This window comes from Polistes dominula, unplaced genomic scaffold (assembly GCF_049000335.1).
Source record: "Polistes dominula isolate Pdom_NZ unplaced genomic scaffold, Pdom_raw_medaka contig_37, whole genome shotgun sequence".
Taxonomy (NCBI): Eukaryota; Metazoa; Arthropoda; class Insecta; order Hymenoptera; family Vespidae; genus Polistes; species Polistes dominula.
Window position 1 is genome coordinate 2,147,234 of NW_028301169.1, and position 20,822 is coordinate 2,168,055.

Consider the following 20,822-nt stretch of genomic DNA (forward strand, 5'->3'; position numbering starts at 1 on the left):
TTTTTTATTTGCATCTTAGTGATAAACTTCTTCGATAAATTGTAGAATGGATTTTCCTCTTCATCCTATTTCGATCGAATATATTCCTAGACTGTTTAAATTGCTCAAAGTTTAGTCTTTAGAAGGGGGAACACTTTTTCAAACGATGTACTTCCTTGGTAGACATATTTGTAAATGTCGAGAACCGCGCTTCTTCAATCTGGTTCAAGTAAATGCACCACTGACGACATCTGTTGATACATTTGAGGAATTTAATTACCATCGTTGGATAAAAAGTAATCTGTTTTACCTTATGAGAGATGGAAGATAATGCAGAGATCTTCTTTATTCAGCCAAACTCCTTGGATAACATCATTGTTGTAGTTTTGGTTAAAAAGCGTATATTTTTTTTAAGTCTATATAAAAAACAAATATTTTTCTATTAAAAAATGAAAATTACTTAATAATCAATTTGATTGTTATAAATTGTTATAAAAACGAATATAATTAAATACATATAAAGTAATACTTGTGCGTAAAAACATCAAAATTGCATTATTTTTTAAGGTTAACCGGGTATCATGGATGTATAATCGAAAGAAAAGTATTTTCACATATAAATACATTTTATACAGTAAAATAATCAAATACGATTCATCATGACGACGTTTTGGAAATCAATTAACAATAATTTAATTTCACGTGCACTTTTAAAATACAAGTAAGCGATATTATCATTGTATTACTTTTAATTTGAATATCTAGGTTATGTTCATAATTATATTTCTTTTTTAATACAAAATATTCTATTATAATTCTTAGTGTGGATATTATTAAAGTTCCTGTACGAGAAAGGTTTGCAAATATACCTAAAAAACGTCATCCAGGTTGGCTTCCTAAACAAAACCGTGTTGTAAGTTAAATTTTATTTAATATTACTAATATAATTGTTTAATCTTACATAGCCTAAAAAATCTTATATAATTGTACATGTGTTCGCATTTTATTAATTACAATTTTATATATATATATATATCTCTTTCTTTTTCTTTTTCTTTTTCATAATAGCTACACGACGAACATATTACCCCAGAAAATAAAACATTTATTAAAGAAGTCATACAATCAAAATATAATTCACCGCTTAATATAAAGCCAATTGAACCAATCACAGAATGGAGAAAAGGACTCAAAAGAACAGGTTTGATAGCCAAAAAAATCGGTATTTATCCAATGTGGTTAACAAATGGAAAAAAAGTTTCATCTACGTTACTACAGGTAAATTAAATGACTCTCATTAACGTCGTGCCATAATAAAAAAAAAAAAAAAAAAAAGGATGAAAATAATAATAGTAATAATAAATTCATTTTTACAGATCGTTGATAATCAAGTAGTAAAATATATAACACCAGAAAATTTTTTCCCAGTTAGAACGAAAGCCAAAAACATAGATTACAGAGTAAAACACAAACTTGGATCTCTCGTGGTAGGAGCAGAAAGTTCAGACCCACAATTGGTATTAATTTTAAAACGAATTTTTATCTATCTTTTTTGTTTCTCTCTCCCTCATTCTCTTTCTCTCCAGTTCACGTCAATGGTACAATTGATAACATTGAAAATATTTTTTTTATTTATAGTTTAGAAAAGAATATTGCGGCCTATTCAAAGATTCCGGAGTAATGCCTAAACGTATTTTGATGAGATTTATGATATCGCCAGAAGCTGCATTACAACCCGGTACACGTTTGTACGCGGCTCATTTTAAACCAGGCGATGTTATTGACATTCGTGCAAAAACGTAAAAACTACTTTATTTTCATTTGAAATATATATTTGTATATTAATGATAAAGCATGCGTTATTCTAAAGAACGATATTTCTATATATCATTATCATTAATATTAATATTATTATTGTTATTATAATAATAATTATTATTATTATTATTAATAATAATTAGGGTAGACCGTGGTTTTCAAGGAGTCATGAAAAGATGGGGTTTCAAAGGAATGCCTGCGTCTCATGGCGTAACTAAAACTCACAGAAGGCCAGGAAACATTGGCAGTGGTGGAGCAATGGCTCGGGTAATGCCAGGTACTAAATTACCTGGTCACATGGGTAATCGGTGGCGCGTAATTAGAGGTTACAGGGTAAGATATTAAACAAATACAATTTACAACTATATATGTATATACATTATTCATTAATTTTTAGTGATATTTCTTAAAAGAAAACAATATTAATTGTTGTTGATTAGGTGTCTCATATAATTCTTGCTTTTTCAGATTTTACGAATAAATACAAAATATAACGTCATTTGGGTTATGGGCCAAAACATACCTGGAGAAACGAATACCTTTTGTTATTTATTCGACACGATGCTACCTTGTAGAAAATCAGAAACTCCCCCATATTTCCCAACTTATTTACCCGATTTAAGTAAAGAACCATTGCCAGAGGATTTATATGCAGATGATGTACATCCATTCAAAGCACCCACAATTCGAATCAGCGAAGAATCTTAATTGTATTATATAATAAAGTTAACATAAAAAATTATATATATACGAAATATATATATATATATATAATAATGTCAAAATAAATTCTTGTTGTTTACGATTACTTTTCCTTTCGATGCTACTTATTTAGCATTCATTGAGATATGTTGTATAAAATAGTACAATTTATTAATTAATTCGACATTAAACTTGAGGCAAAACGCCCAGACTGAAGGTTAGAGTTATGCCGGATTCACGCTATTTACTTTTTTTATTATAGCCGCTAGCTCCTTATAGAAATGTCGACAATCATTAATTATGCTAGTAAAGAGTAGTCAATCGATTCATTTATTTAGTAATCAATATCATTATAAATTTAACATGCCTAAAATATACACGAATCGTTTTATAAATGTAACATCGCTAAGCAAGACTCATCCTGAGTTTGAGTAAAGAGCAACATGTTCAAGCAATAAAAAGGTCTCCTCTCTGCGCCTCCATTTGAGAGAGCAACTAATCAATTTACTAGAATAATTTACTCGCACATATCGTATTGCTAGCTGCGTCCGGCTAAGACTCGCTCCGCCAATACTTTTATTATGCGTAATAAAGAAAGGTAACATACATATCAGAAGAATTGGAAGGATAGAACATAAGGACACAGTCGATGCTTGCTTCGTAACAGTTTGTCAGCTCCATAAATCTTCCATTTTAAGTTTTTTTGTGGTCAGAAAAATCAGCAGATTGCTTTGTCTCTGAATCAGCAAGAAGTACGACTCTTGGTTCAAATAGTGGCACGAGATAAATAATACCACGTGTTGTCAGTGGAGCAGAAAAAAATGTAGGATTAGGAGGAAAGGGAAAGCAGATTTGCTCCACCTCGGATTTTGTCGGGGGACGGCACGATCGGATGAAAAAGAAAGGAGACTCTCTCAGAATTTAAAACCTTCACTCGGAATACTCATTGTCTGATCAAATTCAAATGTTCCATCTCCAGCCTGCGCTGGGCAATTAGTTTCATCAGCCTATGTAATCGTGAAAAAATAAATTCGTTAGTTAAGTCATATTAAAGTAATAAATCTTATCAAATAATTGTTTATAAAAAAAAAAATAATAAAAAAAATTTAACCCTAAACCCTACCGACAATTTTTGTATAACCTATTCCTACCTACCACGCTCGGTCAAATTGACCGGTAATGAAAAAAGTTATCGATTTTAGTATTCAATGTAAAATTATTTTGTATATCTAAAATTATTTATAAAAAAAAAGAAAAAAAATCAAATAAAATTAAACTTTTATATGCAATGTTATGCATACATACATTACTTATATACTATAATACTACATGTATATACTTTATTCGGCTTCCTTACAATATTTACAAATTATTTTAGTCTGAAATGTACATTTGCCGCAAACATATTTTTCACACTTCGAACATATTGTTGTTGTTTTATAATCTTTACAAAATTTCATTTGACAAGTTTTTCAAATCTGAACTTGTGGACGCTGTTGACAAAAGTATTTTTTCGTGAGATTTTTAATATGTATCGCAGAGCTCTGAAACTAACTTGGATCCCCAAATGGACTTGAACATTCTCTCCTTTCATCCTTTCCCAAATAGGGAAACCCATTTATTATATACTTGCTATTGACGTTACACGCCAACCAGAACTTTATTCCAAATTTGTCTGGTTTGTTGGGAATATACTGTGTAAATCTACACTAGTAAATCGATCCCATATTGTAGATACCATATTGTAGATACCATAGAAAATTTATTGGTTTGTATTTATCATTTAGCAATAAATCAATCATTAACTGCATTGAATACTAAAATCGATAACTTTTTTAATTATCGGTCAACTTGATCGAGCGCGGTAGGTAGGACACCTGATAAATTTTTCTTGGACAAAAAAAAAATAATAACTAAAAGTACAGAGTGAAAAAAAATGTTCTATGCATATTCTAAGAATTGTTAGATAGTTCGATAACGGTATTATAACGTTTAATTTAATGTGTGTTATTTCATAGTTGTATAGTTTAATGTATGTTAAACGTGTACATTTTATAAAAGTTTGATAAAGGTCAATTTGACCAATACTATTAGATTTAGTATTAACAATATCGTTCCTTACCTCTCCTGAAAAATATTGCTCGATAATATCATAAGCTAGTTTATAGATGTCTACATTCTCATGATTTTGGAGACTTTCAATTTTATCCAAGCCTATAAAACATAAATATATATTTTCATTAGTTTATACGATCGGATAAAATATTATACTATCGTAAAAACGATACAAACCTGAACATTCCTCTATCATGTTAGCTAAGTATTCAACATGTGCACCAGCAACTTTGAGCATGTTTTGTATACCATCAAGTACAACTTGTATAACTTGGGTATCTTTACATGAAAGGAGATCGCAGAAAGGTGCGATTACTCCTTCTTGAATAAGCCGTCCAACTTGATCACTATTACCACTTATTGTTAAATTACTGATTGCCCATGCTGCTTCTTTTTGTGTTTGGAATTCTCCCTGAAATTTACATTGCAATTTCAATTAAAATTCATCTCTCAAACGTGTCACTTTAAAAAAAATTAAAAGAAAATAAGTAGATATATTTATACCTTCGCCAAATTACGAATAATAAGTGGCAATAATCCAGCATCTATTACCGCTTGAACTTGTGTTTGATTACCCGCAGTAATGTTAGAAAGGAACCAAATAGCTTCTTTACAAATTTTCTCTTTTGGATGAGTTAATAAATTTGGAAAATGTGAAAGAGCGTCACAATTTAAAACAACTTGTGTTTGTTCATCCGAACCAGTTACAATATTGCCAACCGCGCGTAAAGCTGCTGTCAATAGTTTAACTTCTTTGTGCGAAAGAAGAGGAATAAGACGTGGTACAACACCGCTATCTATCACCATCTGGATTTGTTCATTACCGCTATCAGTAAGATAACTTAATGCCCAAACTGTGTCGATAAGAACCTGAAGTAAGAATAATAAACATTCGAATTAAATAATAATAATAATAATAATAATAATAATAATAATAATATAAATATAAAATAATATCTTATTACTACTAAATTTTGTAAAATTAATTTTCATTACTCAAAGAGATATTACGAACATTAATATCTGAGTGATGGATGAGCATATTAAGTGCAGGTAATATGTCCTTTATCGTTTGAACAGGTGGAGGAGGTTCTTTATTTCTACACAAGTTGACGATCACCCATGTGACATTACGTAAAAAAGGTAGTGGAATATCAGGTTTAATAAACCTTAATAAAGGCTGTACAACACCAAGATTGATAACATAGTCTCTAGGTGCTGGACCATCTCCAATAATATTTCCTAAAAACAACGTCTCATTGTTTATTGTATATGAAAACATTCAAATGAATTTTCTTCAAATGAATACTCACCTAAAGCCCAAACAGCTTGTTCACAAACATTTTGCTGACTCGAAAGTAACAAATGTAGAAAAAGTGGAACAGCACCAGCTGCGACTACAGCTTGTGTTTGAGCGGATGTTCCACTAGCGATATTCGTAAGTGCCCATGCTGCTTCGAATTGTAAAGATGAACTACAAATTAAAGAAATAAAATAATTTCAATATATACACATAATCATACATATCATTTAAGTTATATCACATTATCATACCTATTGTGCTGTTCAAGACAACGAACTAAAATCGGTAAGATACCACTTTTAATTAATGGATCAATTGGTGGATTGCGATCCGAAGAAAGTAACTTTCTTGCTGATTGAACAGCTTGTAATTGTTCAGCAGGATCAGGACTTTCCGCTTTCATTACTAATTCCTTTAAATTGATTTGTGACAAATTCTTTTCATTATCATCTTCATCTAATATCATAGAAAGTCGTTAATGTATTATATTGTAAAAAGAAACATTAAGAAAATTATTATTATTATAAAACAACGAAAGTTCTAATAGAACTTTCAATATTTATTTCAGCAATTATTATATTACCAGTTGAATCTGTGATAGGTACGTTTCTCCTTTTTTGTAAAGTCTCTTCGCGTCTGTTTTTACGCAACTCAACTGTTACTTCATTTCGTCTTCTTCGCATTTCCTGTTAACAATATAAAATGAAATATACATACAAATACAATAAACATATACAAATATAATCTTTCATACGAAGGATATAAAGAAAATATACTTATCTATACAAATCATAAGCAAATGATTTATACATAACTTATTTTGACTAATATTGCTATTTGTAAATTAATTGTTCCCGCGTTAAAAAAAAAAAGAAAATAATAAAACTAAAAACGTTTAATAAGAATACACAAATAAAAAATTATAATAAAATATTATCAGCAACATCGATATAATAATAAAACGATCATTAAGACGCAATATAAACAGTAATAAATAATTTAAATGGAAACAAAAAATGTTTTTCTACGATTTCAAACAAATTGCGTCATATTTTGACATAAATAACATTATGATAATTACTCGATTCTAATATTTTTATAATGAATTGTGCGATAGAACAAATTTTATTAAATACGAAATAACGTGTATATAAAAAAAAAAATCTTCCTCAATAATAGTATTTGTTTTGATGTCTGTCGAGAAAGAATACGAGTAATAAACAATCTTTGTTCAAAAACAATACGTTTATCATCACTACCATGATGGTTTGATTTATTCGTACAAATGATATGGAAGGAAAGAGAATGTGGTACATAGGAATCGGAGGAAGAGATTCGCACAAGACGAGGAAGACATATCAAACGTAAATTGTAATTGCCCTGTCATTGCCAAAAGGAGTAAGCATGGCGTCGATCATTCTAGAATGTTAGCTGTTAAAATAGATTATTATCGTATATCTCAAAGACCAAAAAATACTCACTTCTTGATCCTTGCCTTTGTTCTTAAATACCATCATTCGGTTCTTGTTTAGCATTTCGGCCGCCATTTTTCCAATAACCAATCTTTTTAATAGCGTAAATTGATGAATGTATGCCGGTAGAACAGACCCGTACAAACCGTTTTAATCTTCTATCCGTGGAAAAGTATAAATGATTTATTTCGACAACTGCATTCCGTCACACAATATCTTTATTATACGTTAGTATGCACTATCATGCATAACACTCCCTCTTGTTGAACCGCCACACGAATCGGTTGTCGCACGGTCACGTTTTTCAACACGAACGCAACGTTCGACCGTTCCGGAAAGTACTATGGGAACTAATGAAAGATGGCGTTCTAAGTCAAAGAAAATAACTAAGGAATTTTTTTATATATTCACCAATTACAACTCTTACTAATTAATATTTTTGACAATATCCTTGCAAAGAATCATGCGAATTAACCAATCCAATTATTCATAAAGAAAGCGCCAATTTTCTATCGAATGTTTGATTTTCTATTGGTTATTAATTTCAACGTTTTCATTGCGTTTAATCAATTCACCAATCAAATTCAATCTTCCAATATCTTTCGACTAATGAACAATTAGAATTACTTACATTTAAAGATCCAATAACAAAATTGTAAATTAACATTCAATATTTCTCAAACGCTGATTGGCTATCAAATTGCCAACCTATAGACTTGCGAAATATGATAAAATGTACATATTATTTACGCAAATTCGAAACTTGCCGAGTCATGCCATTAATACGTGTACTAAGAACAGTGGTGCACAAACTACAAATCGAGAGGGGGACTCACAATGATTGGCTGTTCGAAAATTTCATGAATTTTATGAATATATAGCAATAATATTATTTCTAAATGATCAATTATTTTCTATTTTTAACATCACATAATATCACTAATGTTATATTCACTAAAGAATTACAGAAAATTGAAAAATTGATTGTTTTTCAGCAACGCCATATACATATATATTAAAATAAGAAACATAATATTGGTAATTCTATTAATAAACTAATGTTGACTTATTATTTCGTTTTCTCGATAATTCGGCTTTTTTGACATCCTGTATTTTTGTTGTGAAAAAACAAAATTTTTATTTCAATTACTTATTATAGAAAAAATTCATTCTAAAATTATATCTATAAATCGTTAGTTCTCACATAAAATTAATTTTTACATCAAATACAATAGAAAAAAAAAGAATATTAATTATTTACTACAGAAAAAAAATTCTCTCGTTATTATGTCAATGAGTATGTTTAAAAATAAATGTCTACAGAGACATTGCAAGGAACGCGCGACGCGTTTACTTCCGTTTAAAAAGAATTGTCACTCAAAGAGAAAATTCTTTTCTCAACATTCGTTCCTCATCATTTCGGGATAGGCCGTCGTTCGTAAAAACACAAACACCTCTCATCTTTCTGCCGTTTGGTCTTTATTATTTTAGACGACCCCCTTACAGCCCACCATCTGCATGCATACCCACGCTCATTTCGGCTTTTATACCCGGTAAGCATCGAACACTACGAGAAGGATCTGCAACTTCGTTTACGAAGAGTGTAAGGCATCCTGAGTATAGTGTTTAAGTCCCGTGACCGATTAAATATCAGGTATCATATTCTTTTTGTCTAACAGGAAGAAGTGACTTCCGATATCTTTTAAGTACCATAAATATGTCACTAATGTAAAAACAAATGTATCAAAAAAAAAAAAAAAAAAGAATGTGAATAGTAAAAGGGGATAAAAACTTGATCGGATCTTTTTGACAATCAGATCAATTAATAAAATATTAATAAAAATTAAAAGAATCTTTGAAAGATGAGACTGATCGAGAAACCTCCATCTTGGTAAATTCGATGGCATTGATGTCACCAATCCCATACTCGTCTCTTTCTCATTTCTTTCTTTATGTACATATTATTGCATACAATTAAGAATGTGAAAATACTTTTAATGAATAAAATAAAGATTTTCTTCAAAAGAGAATTATTTCTTTTGTCAAACACGAGTTGACTCACGAGCAAGAAAATACTTGGAAGAAGAACCGACGCTATTCTTGCATCCAGGTGTGAGCCTGTAACGCCAATGTAAATATACAACACTTACGCCATTCCGACGAAGCCTCTTCGAGAACTATTAACGTATCCCTCTCTTGTTCCTTTCCTCATCCACTTTCTTATATTTCGACCTATTTCTCGGCTACTTGTCTGCGCTCTTTGGCCCTTTGAGGGGCTAATAAAAAAGAACGACGAGAGATAGAGACATCGTTCTCGATTCGAGGGAATGAAAACGATGACTTTTTAAAGTCAACATGTTTATAATTTCAAACTTGTAAAGAGCATTCATCGTTTTTGACATTCTTACAAAAATAATAATCAATAAAAGAGAGAGAGAGAGAGAGAGAGAGGTATAATGATATTAATTTATAGTGAATTAATATTAAATATTATTTTAATAATATATTAATTATTATTTAATATTATATATTATTATTATTACTCTCTGTTATATATAAATATATTGATAGTAATAATAATAATAATAATATTAATACAATAAATATTTAATTAATTATTATTACATTGATATTACATATATATGTTTCCTATAAATCATTTATAAGTGGAATATGTACTAATTTGTATATACTCGTAAAAGATTTTTTTACATCGTAAACAAGCCACGCGTCTTGAATTAAGAAACGCATCCTCATGATCGTAAACGGCCTTGTTTATCGCGATCGGTAGCTGAAAAGTCGAGTTGTTCTCCAGAAGAGTTTTGAAGCGTGTCAAGGAGTCGACTTGTACATCAACCATAGTAATAACAGTCATGGAAAAAGATATGAAATAATATTTAATCATCATTAACAAATATTAAGATTTACGCGCATATTCAAAATGTTTATAATTTTTGTTTTCAACAATAAATGATTTTTGGAAACGTTTGACGTTAAAAATAGAAAATAAAGAAATTGGAATAATACAAAATGTATGGGGGGGAGGGGAGATTGAAAAATATGAAACACATCGTAAAAGAATTTCGAAGAAGTACGAGATTTCACGGTATAATTTCAAAGTTTAAAAAAACGAGCAGTTAACCTTTGTATTTAGAAATAAAAATACAGATAACTCTAATTTCTTCCTAAACCAATAGCTAATTCTTTAACATTCTGAGAAAGTCATCTAAATTATCTCTATATTTCTTTTTTATCTAATGCATCATCACAAGATAGAGTATCGATTCAAAATAATATCTCAAATGAATACCATCTTAATTATCAAATTTGTACACATATATATGCTTATAAATCATTATGTTTGTGTTAATAACTGTTAGTTGAAGAAAACAAAAATTGTCACAAAATTATCTAGAAACTATTTATATTACAAATATAAATAGTAAAGTCAACTTAAAAAGAAAAAAAAAAAGCTTTTTAAAAATTATTCCACTGTCATAATTACCGACACTCATACACACACACACACACATACACGATGCAAATGATTTATTTATTTAAACAAGATTTCTTCGTCGAGTTTTCTGCTCGTTGATATGGTATTAGAAAATGTTACGACCTAAAATTCATCGCAAACATTAGAAACGAGCTGCGATAAGAAACAAACTAGCTGTTAACTACTACTCTTTCTCTCTCTTTCTGGTATCAACATTAACTCGTTTTATTTCTTCGTAAACAATAAGTAATAATCTACGAATAAAAATAAATGTTTAAGTAGAAAAAAAAGAAATTCAAAAATAATAATTTACAATCGATCGTTAATCAATATCGTTAATCGATATGCAAATGCATTTAAAACAATATGAAAAAAACATACATATATCTTACAAGATAATTATTACAATACATTACGTAGATTTTCAATGAGACACGAGTATATGAGAGAGAATCAATCGCAACAATGTCCAACAGTAAAGAAAAAGTAATATTCGAATATTACTGAGAAACGTTATCCAAGAAACATTTCTCGCCGCATTACGATAGCGTAGGACGTACAGAAAAGATGATGAATTGCGTTTGTCTCTCTTGTAAATCCTTTGAAAGTACGTAAGTAAGTATAAATATATATATATATATATATAAATTTCTTGTTGTTGTTGTTGTGTTGTGCGTAACACGTAGAAAATATACATATATATATACACAGAGTAGAATAAAATATACATAGAAGAATAAAATCAGTGTGAGTTCAAAGATATTACATTTGTATATGTTGTATATGTGTGTATAAATGTGTGCGCGCATACGAACAAGTAATGCGAGGGAGTTCTCGAAGTCCCAGTCTTTAGTCGGTCTTTAGTTTCGAATAAGCATTCGTTCAAGAAGAGAGGATTCACCGATCCCCTTCGGTACGCGTTCACGCACCCTTCCTCTCACTCACCCACTCTCACATTTTCTTTCTCCCTCTCTACCCTTCATCTTCTTCTTTTTCATCTTCATCTTCATCTTCTTCTTATTCCTCTTCTTCCGGCTTAATCGTCCACCACCCAGCCGGTTCTTCGTATATGTTCTTTTATCCTATTCGTTCACTAACAATCCTCGAACTTCCGTTCACCAATTTAATCATATTTATTATTTAAATGTTTACACGTCAAATATTACATCGATATCGACATTATTTGAATTATATTCAATATAATACGTTGTTTTTATTTTATTTAACGATGACAATTATATTATAGAAATAGTGTGACGATTTTGTGTTGAATTATATTTTTGATTAATATTAAATATATATTTGATATCAGTGTAATTATAAAGTTTATGTGAACTCTGACAAATATCGATCGATCTAATGGATATAAAAAGAAATGATAATCGTTCTAACAAACTTATGAATAATAGTGTTGGATAAAGAGAAGATACGCGGAAGAGAAGTTTCTCTTGAAGAAGAAACTTACTGCAAATGCGAAATTTTACTTAAAACAATGACGATGTGTTAACGCGTCGATGGTAATTGCAAAACCGGGTGAAGTGCAAAGTGCAACGAACGAGAACAGAAGAATAAAAATCAAAATCAAAATCAAAATAAATCAGGAAAAAGGAAGAGAAATTCTTTTGACCATTTCTTTTCTTGTTTGTTTTTTTTTTTTTTTTTGTTAATTATTGTTAATTATTGTTAATTCGCACGAGTGATTCTTCTATCTTCTATTCTTCTTCTTGTTGTTGTATTTTTCTTCTTCTTCTTCTTCTTCTTCTCGTATTTGAAATTTATCTTCGAAAGAAAATCTTTTTCTTTCGTCATTTGATCGTTCGTTATGGATCGACGAAGGATTCCAAAAAAGAGAGGACTCTCACCTTCCATTAATTCAACTGAAACAGGTAAGAAATGATGAATTAATTGAACAACTAAATCAAACTCAATTAATTATAAGTACGATTTAATATTATGATTAATTAATTCGACGCACACGAATGAAATATCTTTTCGAACGCGTCACGATATTTTGATCTTACGTTGGTGGTCCGTTTTATAAATGTGTTCCATTGATGAAAGTGCGATCGTATCTCAAGTAGCTACTGAATAATACCCTTTTTATTGAAATATTGCGAAGACTCGATCATAATGATAATTTAAATAAGGACGAGGTCTACGTTTCTAACATAAATAATATTTTCTTTAAATATTTTTCATTAAAAAAAAAAAAAAAGAGAAAAGAAAAATATTCTAACCGATAATAAATTATCTCTTCATATTCTAGCGTACAAATAAGACACAACTTAATTTTAACTCAATATTTCACAAAAAATCTAAAATATATATATATTTTCTCTCCCCACATATAAAAAGACAAATACTAATGATACTAAAAATCGTAGAGAAAAAGAAAAAAAAGGGAAATCGGTAAAGAACAAAAAACAAAATTTACATTTTTCTTATGTCTTTCGAAATTATCTTCAATATCGATATATTCAACCTTCTGATAAGACTGTGACCCTCTGAAGATAACCATATGCGTTGCATCAACACACACGAATCTCTCTCTCTCTCTCTTTCTCATAATATTCTAACATGGGGAAAAACGTTAGAACGTGACAAGATTGACATCAAATATGTAGTAATATGATTAATCGTTAAAAATATAAAAAAAAATATATAATCGTTAGAAAAAATGTACAAAAAATATCAATGTTTGTTTGTGCATGTATATATCATCGAATATAATTCAAATACATAGACATATACATATAAAGACGCATAAACTCGCACACATACATATATAATGGACTTTAATACGATTAGTTAAATGAGAGACACGAAGTATAATATAACGAAGGATGGCTTATTGTTATGTTCGTGTTCCATTGTTAAATATTCAACGACGTCTTTATTGTCGTCCCTTCGTTAGCCTTAAAAAAAAAAAAGAAAAAAGAAAAAAAATCAAATCCATCATCTTCATATATCTCTTTTTTTTTAAATTACGATTAGTTTTAAATCCTAAACTAAATCCATACAAGCATGGATTTACAATAATATTAATCCTTTCATTTTCATCCCTTTATCTTACAATTTGTCATTAGTTTAAATTTGAAATAAAATATTCACAATGGTACACGCACAAAAATATAATCCTGTTTTTTTGTCATCGTCAGATTTAAAATTAAATTGTAATTAATTAAATTCTAAACAAATTACACATATAAACAGATAAAATAAATAAATAAATATATATACATATATGTATATGTAAAAACAAGTACAAATTTACAATAAATGGTCCATTATAAGGATAACATCGAACTCTTCTTATTGGATTTTATTACTTAGGAAATTTTTTGTCGAATACACGGGCACACAGAGTCTTGGTCTTCATTACTCTGGTTTAATCATCGGACATCTTCCGCCCTTTTGCCGGTCAGTTAGCTTGCAAATCTCGCACGCTTTCGGCAGAAAGAGAAAGAAAGAAAAAGACGTACACTGGGGAAACGTATATAATGCCTCTATTGTGGCTTCTCTTTCTCTGACCTAAAGCTTGCTTTCGTAAATAAACTTCTCGTACACGTGGTGGTTGATTCGAATGTCCTTCAAAGTTGCTAAATCCTCTATAAATGATCGTCTTTACAATAACACGAGGGTTGTGGTAAACGCTTTCTATTATTCCTCCCCCCCCCTCATGAAATTTATTCTCAATGTACTGTTGCTTTTCTTTTTTGTTATTGAAAAAATAAAACTAAAAAAGAACAAACCAAAATATTGATTAATATTAGAAATGTACATATATTATGAATAAATTTATATGTATATGTATGTGTGTGTATGTGTATACTTTGAAAAGCCTTGAATAATTTCGATAAAAATCATTGAAATGACAATTCCCGGAGGCGAGAAAAAATACGCGGACGTTGACAAACGCTATCGTAGGGGTCACTCGATCGTACGATGACAGTTGTAGCACTTTACGAGTAAGAGATGAAAAAGATCATAAGGTCATCCAATATAACGTCGTAGGTAATAAAGTAGCTTTCTTAACGTTTGAGAAAAATCCCATGACAGTTTTTTTTTTTTTTTTGCTCTTCCCTCTCCTTTTAACTCAACTCTTATTGCCTTTCAATCCAAGACAATGTTGTTTCTCCTACGAAAGACGAGATTTGATTGACTCGGTAAAGTAAAGACACTTCGTACTTCTAATTAAATTGATTACAATGTTTCGTATATATCAGTAAAGTGTTTACGCGACCTTCATACGTTGGAGATTAGAGAACGTGATTAGAGAACTCGCGCATTCCATCATGCGAAATGATGAATTTTTATCGTTTATCTGTTACACAGTGAATGCATTTATTTACTAGCTCTCTATATCCATTTTTTTTATTAAATTATTAAATATACACTATGATATAAATATACGAAAGCTAGTAATATATAAAACCTAGTATAAAAAAAAAGAAACAAATATTAAAGAAAATTAATAATAAATAAAAGCTCGAAATTGATCTAAGGTAGATATATCTAAATAAAAAAAAAAAACAAAAAGCGAGTATAACCTTTTTGACCTTGGTGATTATTTATTTTTTTGTTCTCGCTCATTTATCTCTCCCCATGTTCTACCGTCGACCAATTCCACGAGAATGAAGAACTAAACTTATCTAATCCTGAGAAAATGGTAGTGCGTATTTTTGGGAAGGGTATAGTGATTTTTTGAAAAAAAAAAAAAAAAAATAGTTGGAAACCCCTTTACGCGTACTTACGTACCACGGAGATGCTTTAAAAGTAAGTAAAGGAATACGGGACGATAATAGGTACTCATAGCGAGACTCGTTGTCGGGGAGCGCTGACCGCAGAGATAACGCTTTGACCCGTTACAAGCTCGAAGCACCAAATGAATGCCTTCACTGTATCTATCTTCTCAGGCCCAATCCAAATATGCAGCCCTTTTTCCTTCCTCCGATGCCCTTTTACCGTTTTCTCTCTTCCTTTACATCTTCGCGAATTAACCGCGACTACAACGGGCCGACAACTTGGATTCCCTTTTTCAACTGTACTCTTGTGTTGGATTCTCGAGTTAAATACTTTGATCAGTTAGTTTCTTTCGAGTCTGTATAAGGATTATTCCATCATCGGAACATTGGTTTGTTCAACCTCGATTGACCCTATACCATATTCGAGTTACAATTTCAATATAGAGAAAATGATTATTCAGTAAGATGTAATAATCCTTAATACGAATGATCCCCAATCGAGACAGAAAGAAATGTAGGAAATCAAAACGTTCTCTCGTATTTTCTAAGAATGAAGTAACTGTTCTAGAACCATCGTTACCAGTACCATCCTCAACCAGTCAGCAATATGAAACGATAACTGAGTTTCCAGCAACTAATGGTGTTACGGTAATTAGTGGATGCAAAGATCGGCCTACTATTTGCGGAACTGAAGCTGCCTGTCGTAGTTTCAGTGATAACACCTCCCAATGCGTTTGTCCGCATGATACTTCCCCACCTACGTCAGACCTCAAATGTCCGAAACGTTTGACCGGTAAGGGTTAACTTTATTTTTTTTTATTTTTAAGAGACCTAACGTTGTCCAACGATATTTCTTTATATTTCTTTTAGTCCCTTTGACTCCACGACCCATACATAATATAATACCACCAAGTGGTAATGGAACAAACAGTACAACTGCAATACCAGAAGCTGAACAGGTATTCATTATTTGTACAATTCTATTCGACATATTTAAATTATAAATAAATAATTAAACTTCTTAACGTACACATAATGGATAGTATTATGATATTATCGTACAGGTTGAACGTTCGAGGCATAAAGTACCTGAAATAGTTGGAATTGCTATAGCATTCGTCGCGATTATAGTTATCCTCTTGAGTATAGTCTATTGTGTGAGGAGACGAAGTTATGGTGTTAAGTCACAGAGAAATTCGTTGGATGTAAGTAAAATATTTTCAAGTCAAAAAAGAAAAAAATGACTTCTCACAATTGTTTGATATTTTCCAGTCATCTCCGATGAACCTGAAAAAGGGATTATTGTTACCAAACAAATACACGCCTAATCCTCAATATTATAGTTGTAACTCGCCGGAAGTATTCATTTTGCAACGTGAAAATCTTGTCTTTTTCCATGATATCGGCGAAGGCTGCTTTGGTAAAGTTTACAAAGGTAAATTTTCTAATATATTTAAATATTCTCATTTTTTAAAAATAAAATTAAATATTACCTTTTTGTATTTCTTTGTAGGTGAATTAAGAACTGAAGATGTAACCGAGATCGTCGCGATAAAAGTTTTAAAAAATATCGTCTCAAGAGAAGCTGAGGAAGATTTTATGCGAGAGGCGGATATCATGTCAACCTTTAAACATGAAAATATTTTAAGTTTAAAAGGTGTGGTACTTCGTGACGCCGGTAACAGTCCATGGATGGTATTTGAATATATGTCGTATGGTGATCTCGCTGAAGTTTTGAGATCTAACTCGAGACAACTGCATTCACCTAATCCGGGATTAGAACCTTTAACAAAAGTATTTATTATTATTATTATTATTATTATCATAAGAAAATATTAAACTTTTTAGTTTATTTCTAACGATATTTATATTAATTAGGGTTCCTTACACTGGATAGCCATTCAGATAGCTGCCGGTATGACATATTTATCAGCACAAAGATTTGTTCATCGTGATTTAGCCTGTCGTAATTGTCTCGTTGGATCCGGACTCGTTGTCAAGATCGCAGACTTTGGTTTATCAAGGGACGTCTATACCTGCGATTATTATAAAGTATGTACAAACATGTACAAAGACATATCATAAATAATATTAAATAAAATTTATCATAAAAATTGAAAACGTACTTGACATGAATATAAAATTGTAGATCGGTGGTTCAAGATTATTACCAATCCGATGGATGGCACCAGAAAGTTTGTTATATGGTAGATTTACATTAGAAAGTGACATTTGGAGTTTCGGTGTAGTCTTATGGGAGATTTACTCCCTTGGCAAGCAACCATATTACGGACACAGTAACGAAGAGGTAAGATTAAAAGATTTGTTTGCTTATGTAAAACAAATGAGGTATGTTACTTCATCATCAAGATTTTGTACGTAGGTGATGAAGCTTGTACTACATGGAATTATGTTAATTCCTCCTGACGAATGCCCACAATTCATTTGTCAAATAATGTGCGAGTGTTGGAAGACAGAACCGAAAGATCGTATTAAATTCTCCGACATATTGGAGAGATTGGAAAAAGTCCAAGGAAAATTAAATCAACAGGGAACATTACCTAGACCACCGCAAGGTCCTGTCACCATTCGTACACCTGATATTTTAGATTCTGACGGTTACTTGTTGCCTTCGCCATTTACGCCTCGCGAATATTTACAAACTTTGCCGGCATTGACCGATTAAATTAAAAAAATACAATAATATATTAATTTAAGAAAATATGATTTCTTGAACGATCGTCAACGTTTCGTAGATTTTTGTTTTGTTTTCTTGATGTTTTATTTTTTTTATTTTTTCATTTATTTCGCAATGCAATTCGAATACTTATACATATATATATATATATATATATATATATATATATATATATATATATATATATATATATATGTATCATCATAAGATGATCGAAATTAAAAACGATCCTACGTGCTGTGAGTAATAATTGAAACGAATGAAATGCACGTAAAATGATATCAGGGAATTTATGAAGGTTCGGACGGATCATCGATCCTTCAATGTCCACGCAATAGTATTATTCCTATTATTAGGATAAGTTAATTGAAACGAATCGTTGTTAACACATGTACAACTAATGTATCATACTTCGAGATAATTTATTGAATCCTTGACGCAAAGTCGACCGACTGCATAAGAGTACAGTTAAGAATAATTTGCTCCAATTTGTATACTTGATTTTTTTTTGTAAAATAATAAATAATAATAATAATGATAATAATAATAATAATAATTATTATAATATATTAAGTTAAGAATATAATATCTGTTTTTTTTTTGCTCATGTATTGTATCTACTAATTTTTAAATTTCAAAGATGTATAGAAAAGAAGAGAAATAATAAGAAAGACAAAATAAAATGATAATTCGTTCGATTATTAAAAAATGACATCCATCACGATTTCTTACAATTATTAGTCCAACATTTCGGACGATTCGGCGTTCTGGAGTTTTCTTAAAATTATTGTAGCCGTGATACGACAGTCATTTGTTTTACGAAGTAATCGTTCTAGGGAAATGCCTCGAAACATTCTCAGAATCGTTTTTGTTCGAAGATAGAGCGTTCCAATTGATATCAGCGGGCTGTCCCATCATCATGTACGACGATCGTATACTTTCTATGAGATTTCCTCAAAAACTTTGGAAGATCGTTAACGCTTGTAAAAGTGGTGCAATTCGATGGAACATCGATGGTTCGACAATTCTATTGGATTACAAACAATTTCAAGATGAATACCTTGACGGAGAGACGTCCATTTTCAAAACAAGAAATATCACGAGCTTCATCAGACAATTGAATTTATACGGTTTTCGTAAAGTGACATCGCATAATCGTGATCCTTTATGCAGTTGCTATAATCCAAATGTTCACGAATTCATGCACGAACACTTTCAAGCCGGTCATGTTGAACTCTTATCACGTGTTTGCCGAAAAACTATTGGAAAGAATAAATATTTTCAAAATTTCGGACACCTAAGATACCAAGATGGAACTCCTATTTCGCATTTACGTATGTGCCAGGTAAGACATTTCTCTTTTATTATATGGTTAATCGTTCTATCGACTAAAAAAAAAATATCTTCTTTCTTTTATTTTTAATACGACATAGCTTGCATTGACCAAAACTTTGGAACAAATAAGTCGCGAATGTCGGGAAAAATCTGCAAACGAATCAACTAGAAGCGAATCCTTCTCTTCTATATCTCCGAAACAAGGTTCTATTTATTTATATATTATTAACCCTTTGACTGTTAGCTACTCTAAGTCGAAACGCTTAGCGGTGTGCGGCCAACAGTAGCGGTCGCTGGGGACTGAATACTTTTTCCGGTAATATGAATCTTGTGAGCGGCGTATTAATACATTGTAATATAATTTATAATCCAATTACTATTACTTTGTCTACTGCAAAACGGATCAAATAATTTTTATTTTTTTTTATGTTTAACATATATTGTTTATTCACCAATAGTAAAGTTTTAAAATACCATATTTTGATAGTTATAAATTATAACTGTACATTTACTTTGTTCTTTTTTTATAACTTATATAATGTATATATTTGGATATTTGAAAAATTGAACAAATAACAAATAAGTAACATAAGTACTGTAAATCTAAACAAAATGAAACGAATTTAAGACAGAGAATGACTGACCAAATAAACGAAATTTCATTTTTTTCGTTGCTAATCAACGAGGTTTAAGGATTTCTGCGAGTGTATTGGACATGTAAAAGAGAAACCATTTCCGAGCATACATATAAGACAGCAGTAAACAGTCAAAAATTCGCCCAGCGTGCATTTGCATCCATAGTCTATTTCGATGGCTTGCGTTGGACGCATATTTGAGCCCATAGCAGTAGTCAAAGGGTTAATGTTATCGTATTAAATTATTTCTCTCTCTCTCTCTCATGCTTTTCTATATTATAAATAAAATTATTTCTATTTCAGAATTGCCGGAATTTAAACTTGTTTCGATTCCACAAAATGATCATTCTCAGGAATATCTAATAAAAAATGGAATGCACTTTTACTTAAAAAGAAATTGCACTTCGATCGATAACAATAACATCTACAACAAGAACAACGTTCCACAACCTTGGTTCGTTCCTAACACACATAATTTTGCTTTTTACATGCCTCCAAATAATACTAAGTAAACCTGATTGATT

The 20,822-nt window shown here is 30.6% G+C and overlaps 4 protein-coding genes across 4 annotated transcripts; 3 read left to right on the forward strand and 1 right to left on the reverse strand.

The window, feature by feature from the left end:
* The first annotated feature begins 354 nt into the window (after positions 1-354).
* mRpL3 (mitochondrial ribosomal protein L3) lies at positions 355-2,586 on the forward strand. The gene is made up of 7 exons (XM_015326775.2): positions 355-700; positions 802-892; positions 1,048-1,257; positions 1,356-1,496; positions 1,618-1,778; positions 1,941-2,130; positions 2,266-2,586. Exons 1-7 carry the CDS (start codon positions 639-641, stop codon positions 2,503-2,505), a joined length of 1,095 nt encoding a protein of 364 aa, XP_015182261.1. The 5' UTR covers positions 355-638; the 3' UTR covers positions 2,506-2,586.
* Positions 2,587-2,806: 220 nt separating this feature from the next.
* Positions 2,807-7,730, reverse strand: Kap-alpha3 (karyopherin alpha3). Its single transcript, XM_015326774.2, has 9 exons — positions 7,399-7,730; positions 6,501-6,603; positions 6,169-6,373; positions 5,928-6,088; positions 5,630-5,856; positions 5,119-5,484; positions 4,792-5,026; positions 4,622-4,713; positions 2,807-3,506 (listed from the first exon to the last, which is right to left on the reverse strand). Exons 1-9 carry the CDS (start codon positions 7,462-7,464, stop codon positions 3,414-3,416), a joined length of 1,548 nt encoding a protein of 515 aa, XP_015182260.1. The 5' UTR covers positions 7,465-7,730; the 3' UTR covers positions 2,807-3,413.
* A 4,899-nt stretch (positions 7,731-12,629) lies between these two features.
* Positions 12,630-18,509, forward strand: LOC107069436 (tyrosine-protein kinase transmembrane receptor Ror). Its single transcript, XM_089179245.1, is given in 9 exon segments — positions 12,630-12,771; positions 16,199-16,423; positions 16,501-16,589; positions 16,674-16,846; positions 16,848-17,065; positions 17,144-17,424; positions 17,509-17,682; positions 17,780-17,938; positions 18,014-18,509. Coding segments are annotated over 9 exon segments (1,686 nt in total). The 5' UTR covers positions 12,630-12,707; the 3' UTR covers positions 18,317-18,509.
* A 137-nt stretch (positions 18,510-18,646) lies between these two features.
* Positions 18,647-20,818, forward strand: LOC149030432 (heat shock factor protein 3). Its single transcript, XM_089179246.1, has 3 exons — positions 18,647-19,673; positions 19,762-19,867; positions 20,602-20,818. Exons 1-3 carry the CDS (start codon positions 19,248-19,250, stop codon positions 20,808-20,810), a joined length of 741 nt encoding a protein of 246 aa, XP_089035372.1. The 5' UTR covers positions 18,647-19,247; the 3' UTR covers positions 20,811-20,818.
* Positions 20,819-20,822: the final 4 nt, after the last annotated feature.